We start from the raw sequence: 20,678 nt of genomic DNA on the forward strand, positions 1-20,678 counted from the left end.
CAAGTCAAAGAGACTGTTAATTTAGAAGTCACTCACCTGTGCCCAGACACTGGAACTTTAAGGGGTCTAGTGTCCAATCAATAACAAATGACAGTAGTCGAATAAGAAAGAAAAGAGTTTGGGCATTGCCAGTACTTTGACAGAATCATTTTATCTAGTCCTTGAGCTGTTAAATAGTTGCCCCATTAAATGGATCCAGGCTGATTGAAATGCAGAGACACGTTTGATTACTAGACACGGAAGGACCAATTAATAAAGGTGAACAGATATGTTTCACTTTGTATTCACTCTTAATAATTTAGAGTTATTGCACGCATAGCATTCAGGTAGAATAGATTTACATGTCCATTATTTTATATGAACAAAATCACTCAATTCATTATCAACTTAATTCATATTATGCTCGCTAGACAATAAAAAGAAACTCACTTTCAAGGTTCCTTTAATTCAGTTAAGAATACATTGGCAAACCAGGCATCGTGGTGTACACCTGTAATCCTAGCACTCAGAAGCCTGAGGCAGGGTGATCATGAGTAGTTCACTGAACTACGTCTTGAGACCCTGTCTCCAAAACAAAAGTGTGTATGTACACGAGTGTGTGTGTGTGTGTGTGTGTGTGTGTGTGTGTGTGTGTGTATGAGAGAGAGAGAGAGAGAGAGAGAGAGAGAGAGAGAGAGAGAGAGAGAGAACGTGTGCATGTAATTTCTTAGATATACTTGAAATCGCGGTTTTTGATGTTCCAGTATGCTTTTGTAAATAATTTCGACGATTTCCAACTTAACACTGTCCTTATCTTTAGAAGAACGCTTTTCTTACATTTGTCCAGTTTAGAAAAGTTTCATTTCAAAGTGGGACTGAGAATTCCCTGCACTAAGCTCCTCAGATCAGCCACCTAAATAGAAGGTGGCTTGCAAGACCGAACGGCTGTGTTGTAGAATTAAGTCAGAGAATCCCAGAATACAAACCACAAAGGACAACAACTGCATGGCCTTGACCAAAGACATGAACACTTGGCTCTTTCTTATCTTACTGTGTCTTTGAACAAGGAGTGAAAACTGTGTTAGAGAGATGTTTAGGGAAGTCACTCAGGGGAAAAATGTTAGCTCCCCAGCTGATACATGAAGGTAGTGCTGGCGTCGGGTCCTTCTGTCCTGCAGAGAGATGTATAATAGTGTGCAGCGCAGTTGATGCTTTCTTTAATAAACTGCATGTGCCCTTAATGGTATTTCTGTTTTCTCACAAGCTTATCATATACCTTACTTTATATTCTGCTTTCAGCTGAAAGTAATTATCTTATTATATGTGTTTTCTGATTGGTTCTCAAATACAGCGTTAGTATATTTCTACAAACTGCACCCCACCCCCCAGGATCTCTGTACTTAAGTCACAAATATGAAGCTAAAATGCATTTACTCCTTTTTAAGTAAAAGAATGTTCTTTTCTCATTATTTTAAGACTCAGAGGAAATCTTTTGACTTCATTTTCACCTTCCCCAATGTGTGCAGTTATCAGCACAAACACGTACACTGGGAAGCAGAGGCCACTTGTGAAGGTGGAGCCCAGTTAGGTGAGGCAGGTCACTGAAAAGGGTTACTCTTCCACGTAGCAAATGAAAACTTTGTAACTAAGTTTAGCTACCAGAATAGATTAAATAGAACTAGAGCCTAGCAAAGTTCAAAACTCACATTGTCCCATCACAAGAGTAGGCATTTAGGAGCCACCCTCCAGGGCTGTTTGCACTACTGAATTCACAGTGGAACTCCACAGAGGTGAGCTGCAGTCTCCATTTTTAAAATTAATTTATTTATTTATTCACTTTGCAACCCAATATCAGCCCTTCTTTTTTTCCCAGTACCCCTTCACACAAGTCCTCCCCCGATTCCACATTCTCATCATTTGAGAAGGGGAAGCCCCTGTCTAGGTGTCATGCCCTACTCAGGGTGTCGCACACACCCCCATAAGGAGCTCGCACACACAAGTGTGCACACATACACACACGGCCAGACTAGGTGCATCCTCTCCCACTAAGGCCAGACAAGGTGGTCCCTTTAGGGACTCAGGATCTACAGGAAGACAGGTAACAGGCTCAGGGACAGCCGTGATCCAGTTGTTGGGCAACCACATGAAGACCAAGCGGCTCATCTGCTGTATATGTGCAAGCGACCTAGCTATGGCCTGTGGTTGGTGATTTAGTCTCTGGACTCTCCCAAGGGTCCTGGTTAGTTGACTCTGCTGGTCACCCTGTGGAATCGCTATCCACTTTGGGTCCCTCAATCCTTCTCTAGACTCTCCCATAAGACTCCCCGAGCTCCATCTAATGTTTGGCTGTGAGACTCTGCATCTCTTTCCATCTCTACTGCTGGGCGGAGGCAGACTCCATTCTTAAACCATCCACAAGCAGAAAGGACCCAGCAAAGGGAGTTTCTGACAAGCCTAAAACGTATGCCTCCCACACCAGGCCTGCTTTTACTTATTTCATTTTCTCTATTTCATAATTGGTCAAAAGGAAACCAAAATTTCTAAGTCAAAATGAAATAGAAACAAGAAGTGTTTGCGAACTGAGGGGTATGCTGCCGGAGATGACTATCCGTTTGCCAAGAGTATGGGCATAGCGAATCATCGCCTGCAAGGTACACACTTCACCAGTGTTAAGGTTCCACGCTCCGCCCACTAGCCCAGAGAAACGGCAAGCTCAGGGGAGACTCTCAAGTAGCCGATGGCACTTACGTAGTGGCCATCCAGTCCCAGCCTTGTGATCACCAGCAGCATATAATGAGAGCTTCCGAACTAATCACAGCCTTTCACCAGTAATTCCATTCCTAAGAAAATATCCCAAGGAAATTATCCCATAGTGGACAAAGAAAATGTCCTTTTGTGCTTCTATTTATAACAGTAAAAACCAGAAATAGCCCAACCACCCCCAATATAGCTAGACAACCTTAAAAATGGTCAATATAACGGGATACTCCTTAGCTTAACACCTAACTCCGTTTGTTCCTTTGTTTATTATTTCTTCATCACGTCATTCAGTGCCTTGCAGATCCTCTTTAGGATCAGAAGCAGAGGATGGGCAAGGAACAGATGTCGGGCAGTCTGGCTAGAGCCTTGGAACAATGAAAATGATTAGAACCAAGGAAGGGCCAACAGAGAGAAGGGACAATCCCAACAGTAAAGTGGGCAGAGCCCCCAGGCTTGGTGGCTGATTCCATGTTAGGTGAAAGGGAAGGAAGATGGGAGAATTAACTCCAGGTTTCTGACCTGATTAGATAACTGAGCTAGGGAACCCCTTCTGGTTTGTAAAGATTTCTGTGTTGGACACTTTATCTGTAAATCATTCACGAGGTCTCGGTTTTGGGAGTCAGAAGGCATCGTGACTGGAACTGATCAGGCTGACGACAAGCGGAGTCTTGGGAAGAGGTGCAGTGCTCCAAGAGGAACTGGTGAAGATGCTGGGAACGTCAGTATTAAAGGGCTGGAGAAGGAAGAAAGCCACAGAAGTAGTCTTCTGAGCCAGGAAGCATCCTAGGGTGGGGGCAGAGTTGGCAGGGGAGCCACTTAAGATTCCTGGCAGCATAGGCTGCTAAGGTGGCGCTGTTCCCTAAGAACCATGGCTGCCCTTTGAGTTAACACCAGGGAGGGGACCTCAGCAAGAGCAGTTTAAGGAAGGCTTCAGAGGGAAAACCAGAAAGCAAAGTGAAGGAGTAGAGATGACAGAATTGACAGCTCCTGGGGGTGGTTAGCTGACAGATGAGGAAAGAGCTGGTCCTGACCTGGTAGGGGGAGATAAGGACTGAAGGATGAGGGGGGAGTACAGGAACCCCTGAAGCTGCTTGTATACTGAAGGATAGAAACCCAAAGATTTTGAGATGAGACTGCACGGAAGGGAGGGTTTTAGAGAGACCCAATTATGAACTAGAGGTTTCTATATGAAATTATGTCAGTGGAAGGACAAGGAAACTTGCACACACAAAAGTAACATTAATGAAACTGTGTGGGGGCTTTAACGCAGAAATATTGACGCTGAGAAAATATGACTTGTCTGTTAATAAAAGTCATGCCCACAAGATGGCCATCCAGCCAGTGTGTATTCTGTGAGGCCAGGGTTAGGTACCATCCCCTCTGTCTCACCAGCTCTGTGGCATTATTCTCATGTTGCACAAAAGCGAGCTGAACTGATAGTGTTTTAAACCAAGACTCAGAAGGGGTGAAGTAATTTGCCCTAGCGCAGGAGGCTGATGGGAGAGGAACCTGGCATCGGATTGGGCTGGCCTTGCTCTAGAGCCCAAAGTCCTTTCGCTAAGAGTAAGATCAATCATTTTCAGCACCTGACCCCTTCAAGTAGCATCCCTGGGTTCTTCACCTTCAGGAAACTGTTAGCCTGGCATTTTTCACTTTCTCTTCTGTTTGTTTTAAACAACCAACCCATCCCTGACTGAGGATTTAACCTAGCGCATCCGGAGCCAAGCTCCATCCCCACCCCTACCCACCAGTCCCACCCCAGCATGGACAGGGTCATGCTGAGTTATCCTGGCAGGTCTTGAGTTTGCAACCTTTACCTCGGTTTTCGGAGGTGTGTAGTGGGTATTAGCAGGCCCAGCTTTTAAAGGAAATTCCAAATAAAATAATAAAATTGGTGTCTGACGCGTGGCCGCAGTGGCTCCGGTGTTGTGTTAGCTGGAGATCTGACCTGCCACCTCTTCAACACTCAGTTCCAAAGTTGAGCATAGCTGTATCTGCCTGCAACCCCAGCAATGCGAGCCGGTGACAGCGATGTACCAAGAATTCACTAGCCACCTAGCATAGCCAAAATGGCGAGCTTCCGGTTCACTGACAGACCCCGACCCAGACGGTAAGGCGAAGGTGATGGAAGACACCTGGTGCAGTCAGGTGTACACACCCCGACAACCCACACACACACACAAAGAGGGGAACACAAGCAGACATTCAGATTTTCAAAATTCATGTCAAAAGACAGGATTCAAGCTGTTTTGAGTTTCGCTGTGTATATGTGGACCCAGGATAATATAAAAGTGTTAGGGCATAAAACTGGAGGGTACAGACATTTTCAGTTCCCAGCACTCCTTCCAGGGAGGAGCATAAGGGAAGCCCCCAGCTTCATAGTAAATCATCTGCAGCACGAATGGATCTGGGCCTTGCATAGAAACACGCGCATTGGCAGCTGGACCAGCTGTTGACTCTGAGTGCAGAGACCTGGGTTCCACTGCCTACCACTGTAGAAGTGCCAGCTGTGACCAGTTATTCCTTTCCTGAGTCTGAGATTCACAAAGTTGGGCACACAGTTCTATGGGTCAACCTTTGTTTTCAGTAGGCGAATGGAGAACTTACTGTAAATACCCTCTGCGTTCCAAAGATCTCTTCCTTACTGTTAACTTTACGTCTGTGATGCAGAGTTGAAGGTTTTTAATACAGGCTTAGGCTTATTCAAAAGGGTTAAGAGAGGTGCAGGGAAGAAAGTAAACAATGCCCAAGAGCAAGGATGTGGGATTCTCAAAGAAAAGTCACAGAAAGCAGGATGTACCCAAGTGTGCACAGATTCTTCAAGGGAGAGTTGCCAGTGTTACATATGATATCCTGCGCTGGCATGATGGTTCAGTGGGTAAAGACTCTTGCTTCCAAGCCTGTCACTCTGAGTTTGATCCCAGACACACGTGGAGGGAGGAGAGAACTGGCTTCCACAAGTTGTCCTCTGAATACCACATGTGTGCTTTGCTTTGTGTCTCTTCTGTAGGCGCAAACCCACAAGCACACACACACACACACACACACACACACACACACACACGATAATATTAATTAAGAAAAGGTAAATGAGATTGTCTACACACTGGAGAATTTAAGGAATCCATCCACAGAGCATGTAAGTGTTAAAGGAGCAAAGGGTAGTAGTGGCTGTGGAGGGAGGTGCGGGGCCACCCTTGCCTATTTAGGAAGTTGTAGGCAAGACATGTTTTTGAACACTCTGGAAACTACAACCAGGGTATAGGAATTTCAAGAAGGCCATATTCCAACTCAACACAACTTTCTACCAAGTAGAATCATCAAGAAAAATGGTTTTCTTATGCCAGGGCTGGCTGCCCATCATAGGACTTACACAGCCAAGGCTTTTTCTTGGCAGGGGAAGGGGAGAGAGGGGACTCCTAGAGAGCAGAAGTTTAGGCCAATCTCAGACATTTCTAGAATTCTCTTTAAGGCCTAAGACTCCAGGCTCTTACAGGTACTTCGTTATTGACAGTCCAAACACAGAGCATGTATGGCACACTGCCTCTTCCGTAGTGCTTAGCCAGCCACTTCCTCTGTGCAGGCTCCTGGTTGCTGCAGACCCAGGCCTGATCCAGCTGTGCCCACACTCAGGGTCAAAGTTAAGTGTGCCTGGCAGAGCTAGAACTCAGGCTCCCACAGCTCCCAGCCATCACCACGAAAGGCATTGGCATGGTAATCTAACTGCTGCTTATGGAATAGGGTTCAAGTAAGCAGCCGGCAGAGCCTGCTGATGCGCATGCATCCCTCTTCTTTCTTCTGTGGGAAGGTCTCTCTGCACAGCCCCTTCCCCTGCCAGCTGCTGGAAGCAAGGTTAAAGCATCGTGAAGGCAGAGCTCATGCCAGCAGTGCTGGGGTTAGCTCAGTGTGGGAGGATGAGGGGCCCAGGCAGAGTGGCCATGGACCACCTTCCCTTTCCTCAAGTGGGAATGAAGAACCCAGACTTTCCTCCTCAGTTCTCCACCCAAGACCTGAGTGGCCTGGGCCACTCAAATGACCTCAGTAGTCAGAATGGTATCGGAACAGGGCGGGTGCCACTGAAGCAGTGCTGGGGAGCTCTTCCTGGCAAGCCTGTGCTGGTCTCATTGTGCGGATTACCTCAAAGGACATGTTTAAGGAGGTATCTGTCATACCCAAGAGCGTCAGCAACTACAGAGAAATGAAAACTCCAGGGGCCAGCAAGATGGCCCTGCAGGTAAATAAATGTGTGGACCATGCAAGCCTGGTGACCCAGGAGAAGGTGCAAGGACAGAACCTACTCTACAAGGTTACCTACCCGCTGACCTCCACACCCGCACTGTGTGTGACAGGCACATGCTCGCACAGGCGCACGCACACACGGTAACAGTAAGTAACTTCTTTTGAAGAAATGAGAACTCAGACATGAAAGTGGCTTCTTCCTCCTAGCCCTTGTTTTAGGTCTTCTTTCCGGCCTGAGGAGGTGTGGGGACACCAGCTCTTTCCCGGGTGCTGATCTTCAGTATCCTCGTTGAACTTCTATGATGAGCGGGAGAGGTGGGCGGTACCGTCTGCGTCTTATAGAGAAACCCAGGAGCTTGCTCAAGGTGACCTGGTCCCTAGGCTGGCAGTGTCTGCTGCAGTCTGTGCCCCTCACTGAGGGAATAGCGCTGAACACTCTTCGCAGTCACTAAATTTACATTTCCTGGCCTCCCCTTCCAAAATGGATACACTAATTGCAGCCTTATTTTTTTTAATAGTAATCATCAAGAACACATTTCTTTAATGTTTGCATTTTCTATTCTGCATAATGCCAAAATAAAACATTGATCAGATCTACAAGCTCAAACCCAGTATGGCCATGTAAATTAGGAAGGGTTAGGAAGACATTACACTAAATGCGAAGAAAAAAAGTGTTGATTAGGGACTTATTTTTGTATGAGATTAAAATGTGAATCATTAAAATAGGGACTGTATTTTGGGTTCCGCATTCCCTTCACATCGGAGCCAGAGCGATGGGTGGCTTATGGTTTGGAGCACTAAAACCCTATCCAGCTCTGGATCCTGGCACTCCGGTACAAGCTCTGCCTTCCCACAGCATTTCCAAAAAGTGTGGTCAGAACTCCTCTGTGACCTTCCTGTCCAGTTTTCAGGAAACCCCCTAGAGACTGGTGCCCTAGTCTTCATTTGATCCTAATCATAAATAGCAGCAGCTAGCTATACCACCAGCAACCAAACTTCAGAAATAGCGGGACAGAGTGAGCAGCAGCTAGCTGGGAAAGTTCCTTAGGGGGTCTTAGGGTGGGTACTTGGAAGTCTGTAACCAACCACAGCACTTGATTTGTTACGGGGGTGGGGGAGTGGTAGTAGATGGGTTTGCAGGGAGAAACCTCCTGTGAAGTGTTTCTGCAGTTCATGCTCAATTTGGAAGAAAAAAAGTAGCAATAGCTACAGCCCAAAATATACAGTTAAATTAAGTTGTTAATTGAAGTGTCTTTAAAAATGGCTAATACCAGAGACAAAGGCTCATTGTTTGGTACAGTTGTTGACTACATCTCTCTGTGTGAGGAAGGGTGTAGGGAGGACAGTGAGAGCGCTGTGGTGTTTTTAAACATTAATCACCCATCCTTAGAATTCCGAAGCACACCCCCCACCCCTATCCCCCACGCATTGTGAACTTGTATCAAAGCCAGAGAGAGGTGGAGCCATTTCTTGCTAGAATTAGTTAGGTTGGTGGTGGTAGGTGTTTTTGATTTTTGTTTTTTCTGCTAATGACCTACATGGGAAGACACTTAACATACCAAGTGCAGTACCCCACCATTGTGCAACAGACAGCATCTCGAGATAATTTTTGTAAAGCTTGTAAGACCTTGGAGTGATGCTTAGATGTATATTTAAAGAAGGATGGACCCCAGACTATACCAGTTCTTTATAGAGAGGGATCACGAATTAACAGGTTTGGCCTACACTACTGACCCCCAACTTCCAACCCCAGCTTTGTGTAAACTAGAAAGATGTGTTCTCCCCCTAAGAAAATCTGTGCTTGCTTGAGATAAGATCTTGCTATGTAGCACAGGCTGGCTTCAAATTTCCCATCCTCAACTCCTATCACAATATCTAGATTATGTGAGGTTAAAAAAAATGTTATCAAGAATTGGTGATCCAAGAGCATCAATAAATAGAAAAATGAAAAAAAAAAAAAAGAATTGGTGAGCCATTTTGTACATTTAAAATGTGGCTACCAAAAGATGTCATTTTCTTTGAATAATTCAGAAGTATAGGCAGGGCAAGTGAGAGAGAGGAGAGGGACAAAGAGAGAAAGAGACAGAGAGTCACAGAGAGAGATGTTAAAAGGGTATTTTCACAAAAATAAGACATTGCGACGGTTTAAATTTCGCCCATGGTCTCTCTATCATCAAACTACACTATCACTACAGCAACATAAAAAGTCAGTAATGTGGGGCTATTTTCAAAACCTCATGGAATCATTGACCCATTGCTTGTAGCGAGCTGATCCATGAATCCCAGCTGATCTCTGGAATATTTACAGTGTTAACCCATCTGTTGTTTAGATGCTTTTATTTCGGCTGAGTGAGTTTATTAACAATGTAAAACAATTCATATTGTTTAGAGAGGAGGAGACAAGTAAGATGGCTCGTTGGATATAGAAGAAAGTGTCGCACAAGCCTGGCAGCTTGTTGATTCCAGGAACCCATATAAAGTAGATAGAATTGGCTCCACAAAGCTATCCTCTGACCCACACAAGCATGCTGTACGAGCACGCGTGCGCGCGCGCGCGCACACACACACACACACACACACATACACACACCATTTTATCTTAAGTGCTGGGAACTGAACCCAGAACCTCTGTAAGAACAACCAGCGCTCTTAACCACTGAACCATCTTTCCAGTCCCAAAACTCTTTTATGTTGCTTTTTTTACTTTTACTTTTCGTTGCCGTCGTCGTTGTTGTTGGAGACAGGGTCTCAGGTAGCCTAGGCTCTCCCCAGAATGAGCTTTCCGAAGGCTGAGATCTCAGGTTTGCAGCACAGTGGACTGCTCTTATTGTTAGCATGTAGAAACAACTTGGTTGATATCTGATGAACCCATGAAAGCTGTATAAAGCATATAATTTGATCAGTTTGGAGATAACTATATATCCATGAGAACACCACTGTAATAAACGCCAAATCCATATCCACTGCCTCAAATTTTCCTTGTCCTCTTTATTATTATAATTGTTACTAATTTAGTTATGAGTACATTTGTCCCAACGTCTCCTCACTTAGCAAGCTCTAAGTGCACTGTCCAGCATCACGACTTGACAGCATCAGCTTCTGACCTCTGCAAACTCCCACATATGCACATGGCCCACACGCACCTAAATCAAACTTAAACTAAATCTTAAAATAAGAACTGTTAAAAAACCACACAGCCCTGACATGTAGAGTCATACATAGGAATAGGCGCTGTGTCCTATCCCTGTCAAAGGTCAACAATCCGTTCTGTTAGTTAACACAGTTAACGTAGCTGTTAAGCAACGCATCCCACCTCTTCGCTTCTTGTTCCTTTTTCTCTCCAGGCGACGTGCTCTATGAACTCCTTCAGCATATCCTGAAGCAGAGGAAATCTCGAATGCTCTTCTCACCATTCTTCCCCCCTGGGGACTCTATCCACACCAAGCCAGAGGTCCTCCTGCATCAGAACCATGACGAAGGTACTGGAAAGAGACTTCTCTTTGCTTGCTTGAGGTGTAGACAAAGCAAGGGGCTGAATAGTTCACTTGATATGCTGTTTTTATTGCTGGTAAATTCATTCTTCATTTGGAAACGTGGCCTGGGTGCCCACAGCATGCCTGCACTGGGGGAGTTGCCTGGCGGAGCTCCCGGATGCTCCGAGGAAACACTGATTACAGTACGCACACAGGGGGCATGATGGGAGGGGAGATGACACCCAGGTACAGGTAGCAGGTCCAGCTTCATCAAAGGAGGAGACTCTGGAGGAATCCTTGAAGGTTCTTGTAGACAACAAAAGCGTTCCAGTTCAGCAGGGTAAGGCCTTAGAATAGAGAGCGGTAAGATGACTTAATTGGTGAGTCTGTTCATTATAAAAACTTTCGAATATATAGACTCCATATAGAATCAAATAAATAAAGTTGTGTGAGCCATGTCCCACCCTGCTTCAGCAAGGATAAGCTTTTCCCACTGTATAGCTGATCCAAGTTGGTCTGAAGCTGGAGTGTGAAGAATTGAGATTCTGTGACAACGAAGATAGGTAACCGGGAGCTATCTGACCAAAATGTCCATAAGAGCTGGTGGAAGGAGAAAACCCAATGTGGGGGAAATTGGTGCTGGGTAGGGGCTTTCTCCATCATTTCACCAAAGGCCATTTGCTGGCGCGAGCTCCATAGCAAGCTTTCTGTCATAGTTACTGTTTCTCTTGGGACTCACGGGAGCCAGAACAACATCAGTAGATAGCTCAGGGCCATGAAGTTCTGGTCGAGTACAGAAGCAGGTGTTGGTTGAGTGCAGGGCTATAAAATGTGACTTTGTGCACAGTGCCACTGAACAGCTGGGTGTGCAATAGCCTTTGGATCGAGTCACATCTCCCAGGGCCAGCAAGTCCTCATCCTCCCAGCCCAGCAGGCAGCCAGCGTTGCAGATGTGCAAACACTGCAGTGTGGGACTTTTCTAAACTTATTTTCCTTAAAGCCAATCGCAAGGCCCTGTTCCTTGGGAAGTTTTGACTTGTGAATCGTCCTCAAACACAGGGCTTTTCTGTTGCAGTCATACAATTTAAGAGCTTGTGTTTGGTGCTCTCTTAATTAGCAGTTTTTTAAAAGAAAGCCTGACTGCAGGTGACCCCAAGGCCTCCTTGTCTCTCAGGCAGTCCTCTCTAGCGTATGAGATAGAGAATAATGCCAGTGTTTTTGGCAGACTCCCTGACTCTCATCCTCTCCTCTCCCCCAGTAACCCCAGTTAAATTTAGCATCTGCCCCCTCCCATCAATTTGTGTTTGATGTTCCTCTGCTCTTCTGGCCTCGCTCATTTCCAGCTTGCATAATAGCCAAGAGCCACTCCAGAGAAGAGGTGAGCTCACTGAAGCTTGACAGTAAGACAGACATTGTGTTATCAGCCTGACTCTACAGACATACCAATTATGGGATGGGTTCCCCCTACCCCCCTCCTCCTTCCTCTTAATATTTAAAAATATTTTTTCATTTGGAATTTTTGTCTCTATTTTCTTTCTGAATGTGGTCGAAGGTATGTGACTCCTTCCTTGTTGGTCTGATTTAATATGGAAGTAGGTATGTGTGAGTTGTTCTTCTGTTCAGAGGTTAATCCTTCATAAAGAAAGCTGACTGCCTCTGAGAGCTTCCCTCAAAGCAAGGAGGTGGAAGTGGGTCCCATTGTGCACTCTAAAGAGCTTTGCACACATGCGCTGTGATGTCCGTGGTGAGCTCAGTCACTATGAGAACAGAGCTAAGGAGGCCAAGGTCGAGGGCTTCCTCACCCTGCAGATCAGGTAGATTCACTTCAGAGCCAGCTCTTAAAAATACCAAGTGTATCCACTGAGGCCATCTTTGATGCCAGAGGTCAAGAAGCAAGATCTGAGAGCCTCTTCCCTCCCCTGCCCCTGTTGGGATGTCGTGCCCAGCTAAGATGAACAGTCGACACCATCTCTACCAGGTGGTGTCAACAGAAAGCCACGTAAGACACAGAGGTGACAGGAGGAAGCTACCTCCTGTCTCATACTTTCTGAATGGCTGCTCGCCTTCCCCTCCTTCAGCCTCTTTCATTCCTTCTCAAAAAAAAAAAAGAAAAAGAAAAAAGAAAAAGAAAAAAATGAAGTTTAGCATGTGGTGTCTCATGAAAACACTGCTGTTTGTGAAGACAATAGCTCGGTTAAGGTCAGGTGAGGATATAGAGATACGTGCTAAAAATATGGAGAGATCAAGCCCAAAGGAAAAATTTCTATTAGATGAAACTATGCAGACCAAATTTTATTCACGGTTAAGGATACACAGAACTATATTGACCCAAACTACTTACGTTGTTACTGACTTGGCTTCAGTGTGTGTTTATGAGTTAAAGCTGAGTGTCTCTTATCAAAATTCTTGGGACCAGAAGGGGTTTGCATTTCAGGCGTTACAATATTTACATACTACACACAAACACGCGCATACGATATGTCAGAATGGGACCGAAAACTAGCCATGAGATTCATTTGTTTTATATATACCTTATATACATGATCTGGAGATGATAGTAGGTTGGTGGGTATATAGAAGAAGGGAGGCAGTGGAACCCATGATGCTGGCACATGCACAAGACCCAGAAGGCAAAACTGGTCTTCAGAAAATGTGGACCAGCAAATGGTCGTAAAGGACAGCTAGCTTGTTAGATGTGATTGTGGTGGCAGCTTAAGTCTCTGGTTTCCAAAGTCAGCCGCCTTAATATCCCATGGAGATGAAAGTATCTCAGATTGCCACTCTTGCCAAAGAAAGGCCCTGTCCCCAAGATGTACATGCACTTGACACTGGTCCCCTAAAAGCTCCTTAAGTAAGCTGCCAGTCTGGGCTGAAATCCAAGTGGGGCTGGCTCTGCAGAGTGACCTCTATAGGCGAGTTCAGACGTAGTCTTGTAAGGAGAAAGAAGGAGATCTCTGTTTCTCTGATGCTCTCCCCATACACCTGCCCCCTCTCAGTTAAATTCTTCAGTTTCACTCTTTCCTGAGGTAGTGAGAGGTAGTCATTTTTAATCCCACCTTTGGACACATACCTGCTCCCCTCTCCCTTCCACACCCCCCCCCCAATGCACACACGCACTGATGAGTGTTTCTGTGGTGGTTGGTGAAGTGTTTCCCTCCCCCTCCCCCGCTCTCATGCACACACACACACACACACACATTGATTGATGAGTGTTGTTTTTGTGGTGGTTTGGTGAAGTGTTGAGAGGACAGGGGCTCTCCTGGCAGCTTTCTGTCATGAGGTACATGTGAAATTCTCCCGCCATACTGAGGAATTCCACACATCAAAACACAGTCCCATTTTTCCTGCAGTTAGTAAGTGGAACAGCCCAGAACGTAGATGGCAGTCTCCCCTTTCGGGGTTGGGGGAGGGGGTAAAGGGGGGAACAGGAAGGGGACGTGCATTCTGATTTGGCCCACTGGAGTTTCCTTTGTGTGGTCTCGCTCTTGAGGGGAACATTGCTCCTCCCATCACTACCAAACCCAGGTTTCTAAGGAACCACCTTGGAACCATATACAGGTTTGGTGAAATAACTAAAGCTAGGCGTGTGACATTGAGTCCTGCCTGCTATATGTCAGCCCTCCTAAGCTCTGAAGTGTTCAAATTATCCAGTCTTCACAAACATCCTTAAAACAAGTTATAGTATCCTAGATTTATAGATGAGGAAAGAGAGACTAAGCAATTAAGGGGCAAAATGGAGGGTTTTGTATGTGCATGTGTGCTTTTGTGTGTGTGTGTGTGTGTGTGTGTGTACACAGGCATGCATGTAGAAGCCAGGGGTTGATGTCATGTGTCTTCTTCAATCACTCTAGCTTTGATATTGAGGCACAGTTTCTCACTTGAACCCAAAGCTAACCAATCCACCCAGCTTGCTTCAGGGAGCCTCTGTCTCAGCCTCCTACTTGCTGGGATTAAGGGTGGGCTACCACAACCACCCAGCATCACAGTGAGTGCTGCAGTCTGAGCTCTGGTCCTCACACTTTCATGCCAAGGGCTTTTTACTTGCTGAGTCCTATCTCCCAACACACAGAGCTAAAATTTAAATCTAGGTGAGGTTCACAACAGACCAGAGTGTTCTTCTCGTGGTTTTTTGGTAAGTTTTCAGGGTTCATGAAGCCTGAAAATAGAGGAAATGGTTGGAAAGTGATAGAGTTCCATAGAGATTATGATATTAAGGCAATTTCTAGGACCCTACGAGGGCACAGTGGCTCTGGTGACCCTTTGTACAATCAAATGTGAACAACAAAATGTCAAAGAGAATTTTGCAGAGGTCTTTTAGTCCATGACCTATTCCATTTCTCTGAATCAACATCTCGGTAGCACAGGCTGGCCTCTAGATCACCATGTAGTAAAGTAGGCAAGGTTTTCCTACATCTCCCTCTCCAGAGCTGGGATGTTAGAACATCCCCGTGCTGGGTTTTATGTGGTACCCGAGGGCAGAGCCCAGGGCTTTGTGGCCTGGTGGGCAAGCACTCTAACATCCAAGCTACATTCCAACCCTGGTTCATGATTTTAAAAGCGTACTCAAAACTGGAAGGAATAAACCTTCTGGGTGGCTGGTTTTCCCAGGATGAGTAGACTTGGCATGGGGAAGACCTCCCGGCCAGTGGGTGGATAAGGTCTGAATCAGATGCTGAGGTGGACGTGGAAGCCGGTGCCTCTGTGTAGCTCCCTTTTGGAAGCCAGGCCTTCCCTACAGTTGCCTCAGAAGCACCACAGAGAGAGAGAGAGAGAGAGAGAGAGAGAGAGAGAGCTTTTATCTGCCCCTGGCCATGGCCTTTACTGATTATGGAAAGAAAAAAAAAACCACTCGATTCTCTAGTCTTACTGGAATAGTATTGATAAATGAAGTGTCAAAGATGCCACCAACTACGATATGACATCTTTGTTGCATATTTTAACTGTGCAATGCGTGAAGGAGCCAGAGAGCACCATGAACATGTGACAGGCCAACTATGTTCAAGGGCATTCTGACTCCCCAGTTTATCTGCACTGTATCCCTGGGCAAGTTAGTTCCTCCGTGTGTCAGAGAAGGAAAATAGCAGTCCCTGCCTTGGACCATGCAAGAAAGAAACGGATTACTGTGAGAAGTGTTCCAGGAAAAGCACCTGTCAGGAGGCACCCAGTAAATGTCACCCGTCGTCATTATTTGGCACGGCTTCCCGTTACTTAGTTAAGTTTTTAATCATCCTTTTCTTGTAAACTCTTAATTGTGATAAAATATGTATAAGCCTTATACCCTGGTCTGTGTTTCAGTACACTTGAGTGGGGTTGAGTAACTCCAACTTGGAGTGAAAGGGTCCTTTTCTTTTTTCTTTGCTTCCAGTTCCATGTTTCTTAAACTTCATCTTTGGAACCTGTGCTTGGCTCAGGTGTCAGATTTGTGCCTCCCATGCATATTAAAGGCCCATCACCTCTCCTAGGACACCTACCTCTCTAGACTCCACCATCTCTTTCAGAACTGCTCTGGGAACTGTGTCAGTCTTCATTGTTGGCCTGTTTGGCAGTGAATACATGTTGCATCCTGGGACCTGGGGGGTGCTAGGTATCGTCGTCCCCCACCCCCACCCCCAGAACCTTCTGTGAATCTCTGGCTGTCTCATCTTACATTTAGTATAAGATCTACCTCTCCATGCTGTGATTCTAAAAGCTGGTGGCAGGTCATCAGAGGTCCCTGGAGAATAAGAGCAGGCCTGATCTACACTTCCTGCCCCCAACTAAATGATGACAAAATGGAGGCAAAGGCCCTTCCTTCCTGTTTCAGGGCCATGGCTGACTTGCCCTTGTCCTTTCTGACCGCCATCCCTCCTCAGCAGATGCTAGCCACAGCAAAGGAAGGCACCCGACAGTACACATAGTCCCTTGCTATCTCCCACCAGCCCTCAATCTTCTTCCTCTCTCCTGTGGTCTGAGCAATGCATTTAGGTCTGGGATGAGTCTAGCCTCTTCAGCCAAAAGTTTCATGGGTGGGAGATTCCTATATGCATGAGTAACTCCAGAGAAAGGCAGGAAGTCTCCACGAAACGTTGGGGAAATCTAGCCAGGCTCTTGGAGATCAGGCTCTGGAATTAGCGGATTTCAACTCCAAAGAAGGAAGTTCTCTGCTGAAGGGCTGTTGATTGGCTGTCCCCCATGCTAAGACTCTTTCTTCAGTCTTAGCTCTGTGCTGCCCTCTCCCCAGTCTCTGATAGCTGTTGATAAATTTTCCCACAAGTCTAGTTGGATCATTTCTGATTCTGCCCCTTAGGATCTCCTCTTTTTTAAAGACAGGGTCTCATATAACCCAAGCTGGCCTCAAACTCGCTATTGTAGCCAGGGATTGCCATGAATACAGCTATCCACCCCCATCCCTCACTTATTTAATTTTGGGGATCAAGCCCAGGACTGTGTGCATATTGGGCAAGCACTCCTCAACTAAACTCCCTCTGAGCTCCCCTTGGTTTATTTGAGGAGTTATTTTATTTTGTGCGCATGAGTGTTTTGCCTGCATATTGGGTATATGTATACCCAATGCCTGCAGATCCCCTCAGAACTGGAGTTACAGATGGTTGTGAACCCTGTGGGTGCTGAGAACCGAACACGTGTCCCCTGCAGAAGTAGCAAGGGCTCTTAACCACTGAGCCGTCTCCAGCTGGCACCCTACTCCTGCACCCTTGGTTCCTTACATCGCTTCTTTCGGCTGCTGTGTTGAAACCTAGAGAGGCCTCTCGACTCCACCACTGAGTGTGTCTGCAAATGTGTGCATGATCTATGCTGGCCCACTGGAGGAGACAGCCCACTTGCAGGCAGCATCTGCCTGGCCTGAGGGAAGATGAGTGAACCGTTTTTTTTGTTTCCTTCAGCCCATGTTACCAAATGCTTATGAAAAGCCCAGAGTTCGTTGTTATTGAACTATTCCCTCCAACCAGAGGTATTTACTTCTTTAGGCCCTAAAGGGGAAGTCAGTGGAGGTGGCTAGGTAAAAGGTCAGTAGATGGTCTCTGACCAAGCGGAAACTGAACCTTGAAGAAAAGCAATTGGGGACAGGGAAGTGTAGCATTCTGCTAGGCTGCTATAACGAACATCAACACCAGGCAGCTGTAGACACAGCACTTCAGTATGCCCTGCTCTGGAAGCCCATGGTCAGGGTTGGTTTCCATGAAAGCTGAGGGAAGGACCAGGTCTAAGAGTCAGTCTTAGCTACAGAGGTCTGGTGAGCAGTTAATCTGTAGTGTTGCTTGTCTTGGAGGTCCTGCCTTGCCTTTGGCGTAGCATTCCTCCTGTGTGTCCATGTCCGCAACCTCCTTTTTATAAGGGTACCAGTCATATTGAATAATAAGATATTCTGTTTCCCCTCTGTTGCTGTGACAAGCACCATGGCCTAAAACCCTGGGACTGGAGAGATGGCTCATTGATTAAGAAACCTTGCTGTTCTTCCAGAGGACCCACCAAATTCAGTTCCCAGTCCCCATGTGGCAGATAACAACTGTCTGTAACACCCATTCCAGAGGATCCAGTGCCCCCTTCTGGCTTCCGTAGGCATTGCGTGTATGTGGTTCACAGGCAGGCATGCAGTCAGAACACCCATACACATAAAATTTTCGAATAAATAAAAATAACCACTGAGAGGAGAAAAGAGTTTGTTATCAGCTAACAGGTTACATTTCCATCACTGAAAGAAGTCATAGCCGGAACTTGATGCAAAAAGCATGGCAAGGCAGTCACATGGAGCCTCTGCCATCAGACAGCTCTGTGGAGCCTCTGCCATCAGACAGCTCTGTGGAGCCTCTGCCATCAGACAGCTCTGTGGAGACTGTGCCATCAGACAGCTCTGTGGAGCCTCTGCCATCAGACAGCTCTGTGGAGACTGTGCCATCAGACAGCTCTGTGTATACTGTGCCATGCACTTTGCTCACTTTTCTGGGTTAGAACTAAGAGCGCTACTTTTCTTTTTAACTTCTCTTTATACCTTTTTTGGTTACTGATCCAAGGGCTAAGCATGTTTTCTCTGGTATTCTGAAGCCCTCTCGAAGCCACACGAGTGCTTATTGCCCTCCCTTGCAAATGGCAGCTTTCCTTCCTTCCCCTCTCCATCCCCCTTCTCCTGGCAGCTGCCAAGATTTATAGCTAGCCTACCCAGTTTTTTTCACTAAACTTGGCCTATTTTTCTTTCACAAAAAGAAGAAGACAAACCGTGGAGGTGTGCTTATTGCTGGTTTTCTCGCAGGCTCACACCTGGCTTTCTTATATAGCCCAGGATCATCTGACCAGGGAATGGTGCTGCCCACAGTGGGCTGGAACCTGTAACACATAAAATGGCTTCCTCTTAACTAATTATGTCCTCAAGGATCTCCTTTTCATAAAGGCCACCTTCTGGGAGCCTGGAAGTTAAAACATACGAACTTGGTAGTGGGAAGGCACAGTTGGGAACCCAATAATAGGGCTAAGAGGACATGATGTGTGTGTATGAAATATACTTCCACCTCATGAATGTTTCACTGGAGCCTTTTGTTTGGCTCTTTTACAAAACTACCGAGGTGTGGTTCTCTCTGGAATCCTGTGAAACACAGTGCCCTGAGGCTGGTGAGTCCCCTGACTCGTTTCATGGAACCTGGGGATGATGCAGGGTGACATGTAATGTTGACATGAGATATATGTTGACATGGGATATATGATCGTGAGATGTTTGCCATAACCTTTTTGGACTTCCTCATTGTTTATTTGTGACTGAATTGGGGCGTTTGGATGAATTCAAGTAAAAATGATAGAAAGAGGAGAATCAGGAATTCAAGGTCATTGTTAACTATGTAGTGACTTCGAGGTTAGACTGGTCTACATGGGATTCTATATTGGTTACTTTTCTCATCGCTATGGCAAGATGGCAAACAAAAACATGTTAAAGGGAAAGCCTTTTTGGCTCACACTGTGAAGGCACAGTCCATTGTGGTGTCCAAAGCACGTTGGCAGGAGGGTGAAGCAGCCGATATGGTTAAATCCATAGTCGGAGCTGAGAGACATGAAGACTGATGCTTAGCTTGCTTCTGTGTCATTGTGTCCGTAATCCCAGCCCATTGGATGGAGCTGCCCACCATTCAGAGTCTTCCTCTTAACAAAATCCGTACTGAGAACACCCTTAAACATACCTAGAGGTATGTTTGCATAGTGATTTCATATCCTATGAAGTTGACAATCAAGACTAGCCATCACAGACCCGGTCTCACACACATATGAGTGGGAGTTGAGGGTGGAGCTAATAAATGATAGGAAAGCCAATAAGACTCTTCTCATCGAAGATCTGCTTTACATTTGGTTCAAAGAATGGGTCCTCTGTGTCTGAAGACACTTACAAAGACAAAGCTCTGTGCTCAGAAAGCACACAGTCAGCCAGAGTGAATGGTCCTTACTGGGCTTAGGGTTTCTCCTCCTGTGCCTCAGTGCCCACGCTCATTCTATGTAGTTCTGCCTCCCTCTTCCCTGTGCATTCCCCTCCCCTATCAAGACCTTCAGAACCAGGGTGGCATGGACAGTTTCCCAGTTTTCCAGTTGAGCAACTTACCAAGCACAAACATCAAGGCCACCCCCTCCCCCACACCCCCCTCCAAAAAAAAAAAGACAACCTGAGACAGAAGACTCCCACATCTGAGGGATTTCACGCACTCACTGTCCAAAAGCAGTGTGTTTCCTGTGTCCAGAGCTCCTCTGCCTGCCGGCCCTGGCCTCTTAAGTTTCCACACTCGGCTGCCAACTTAGAATAACAGAGCAACAGGCAGCAGGGCAGGATCAGAGCCTACTCCATTCCTGGGTGCAAGCTTTGTACTGAGACAAAGCTTGGAAGGTCTTGTTGCAGACCTTTCGGTTGTGCCCAGACCACCAGGAGCCGGGAATTAAATACCCTCAGATCCACTTGTCTGCCATTAATGTTATCAGCTTCATCAAATGCTTCCTCTTTCAGTGGTGTCTGCAGAGAAATAAATAAATCAAGCTCTTCCACATCTTGTTCCTGCCCAGGATCCAAAGTCTGAAGTCCACTCTGAGTTGAATTATCTGGAGCACTGTCTCCCTCCTTCATTGTTCCCGAAGACCTGGGCAGGAACGAGAGTGAAATCTCCCCAGGACATTACATCAGTTCCTCTTTTCCCCTTGGCATGAAAGTGCTTCCTCTCAGAGCCCTCCCTGACTTCCCAACCCTTGTAAGGCTTGCCCCAACTA

The 20,678-nt window shown here is 46.2% G+C and overlaps 1 protein-coding gene and 1 long non-coding RNA gene across 6 annotated transcripts in view; one reads left to right on the forward strand and one right to left on the reverse strand.

The window, feature by feature from the left end:
• Nucleotides 1-20,678, forward strand: part of Etv6 (ets variant 6) — a 234,459-nt gene that overhangs the window by 187,497 nt on the left and 26,284 nt on the right. For all 5 annotated transcript variants that reach the window (NM_001303102.1, NM_007961.4, XM_011241206.3 and 2 more), the window contains one exon: nucleotides 10,323-10,457. In NM_001303102.1, coding sequence (NP_001290031.1) covers nucleotides 10,323-10,457 — 135 coding nt within the window. The remainder of the gene's footprint in view (nucleotides 1-10,322; nucleotides 10,458-20,678) is intronic.
• On the reverse strand, nucleotides 9,947-20,523 carry LOC118027456 (uncharacterized). The gene is made up of 4 exons (NR_169154.1): nucleotides 20,131-20,523; nucleotides 18,663-18,770; nucleotides 15,923-15,986; nucleotides 9,947-10,798 (listed from the first exon to the last, which is right to left on the reverse strand). It is a non-coding gene; the product is annotated as an uncharacterized LOC118027456 (long non-coding RNA).

This window comes from Mus musculus, chromosome 6, assembly GCF_000001635.26.
Source record: "Mus musculus strain C57BL/6J chromosome 6, GRCm38.p6 C57BL/6J".
Classification (NCBI taxonomy): Eukaryota; Metazoa; Chordata; class Mammalia; order Rodentia; family Muridae; genus Mus; species Mus musculus.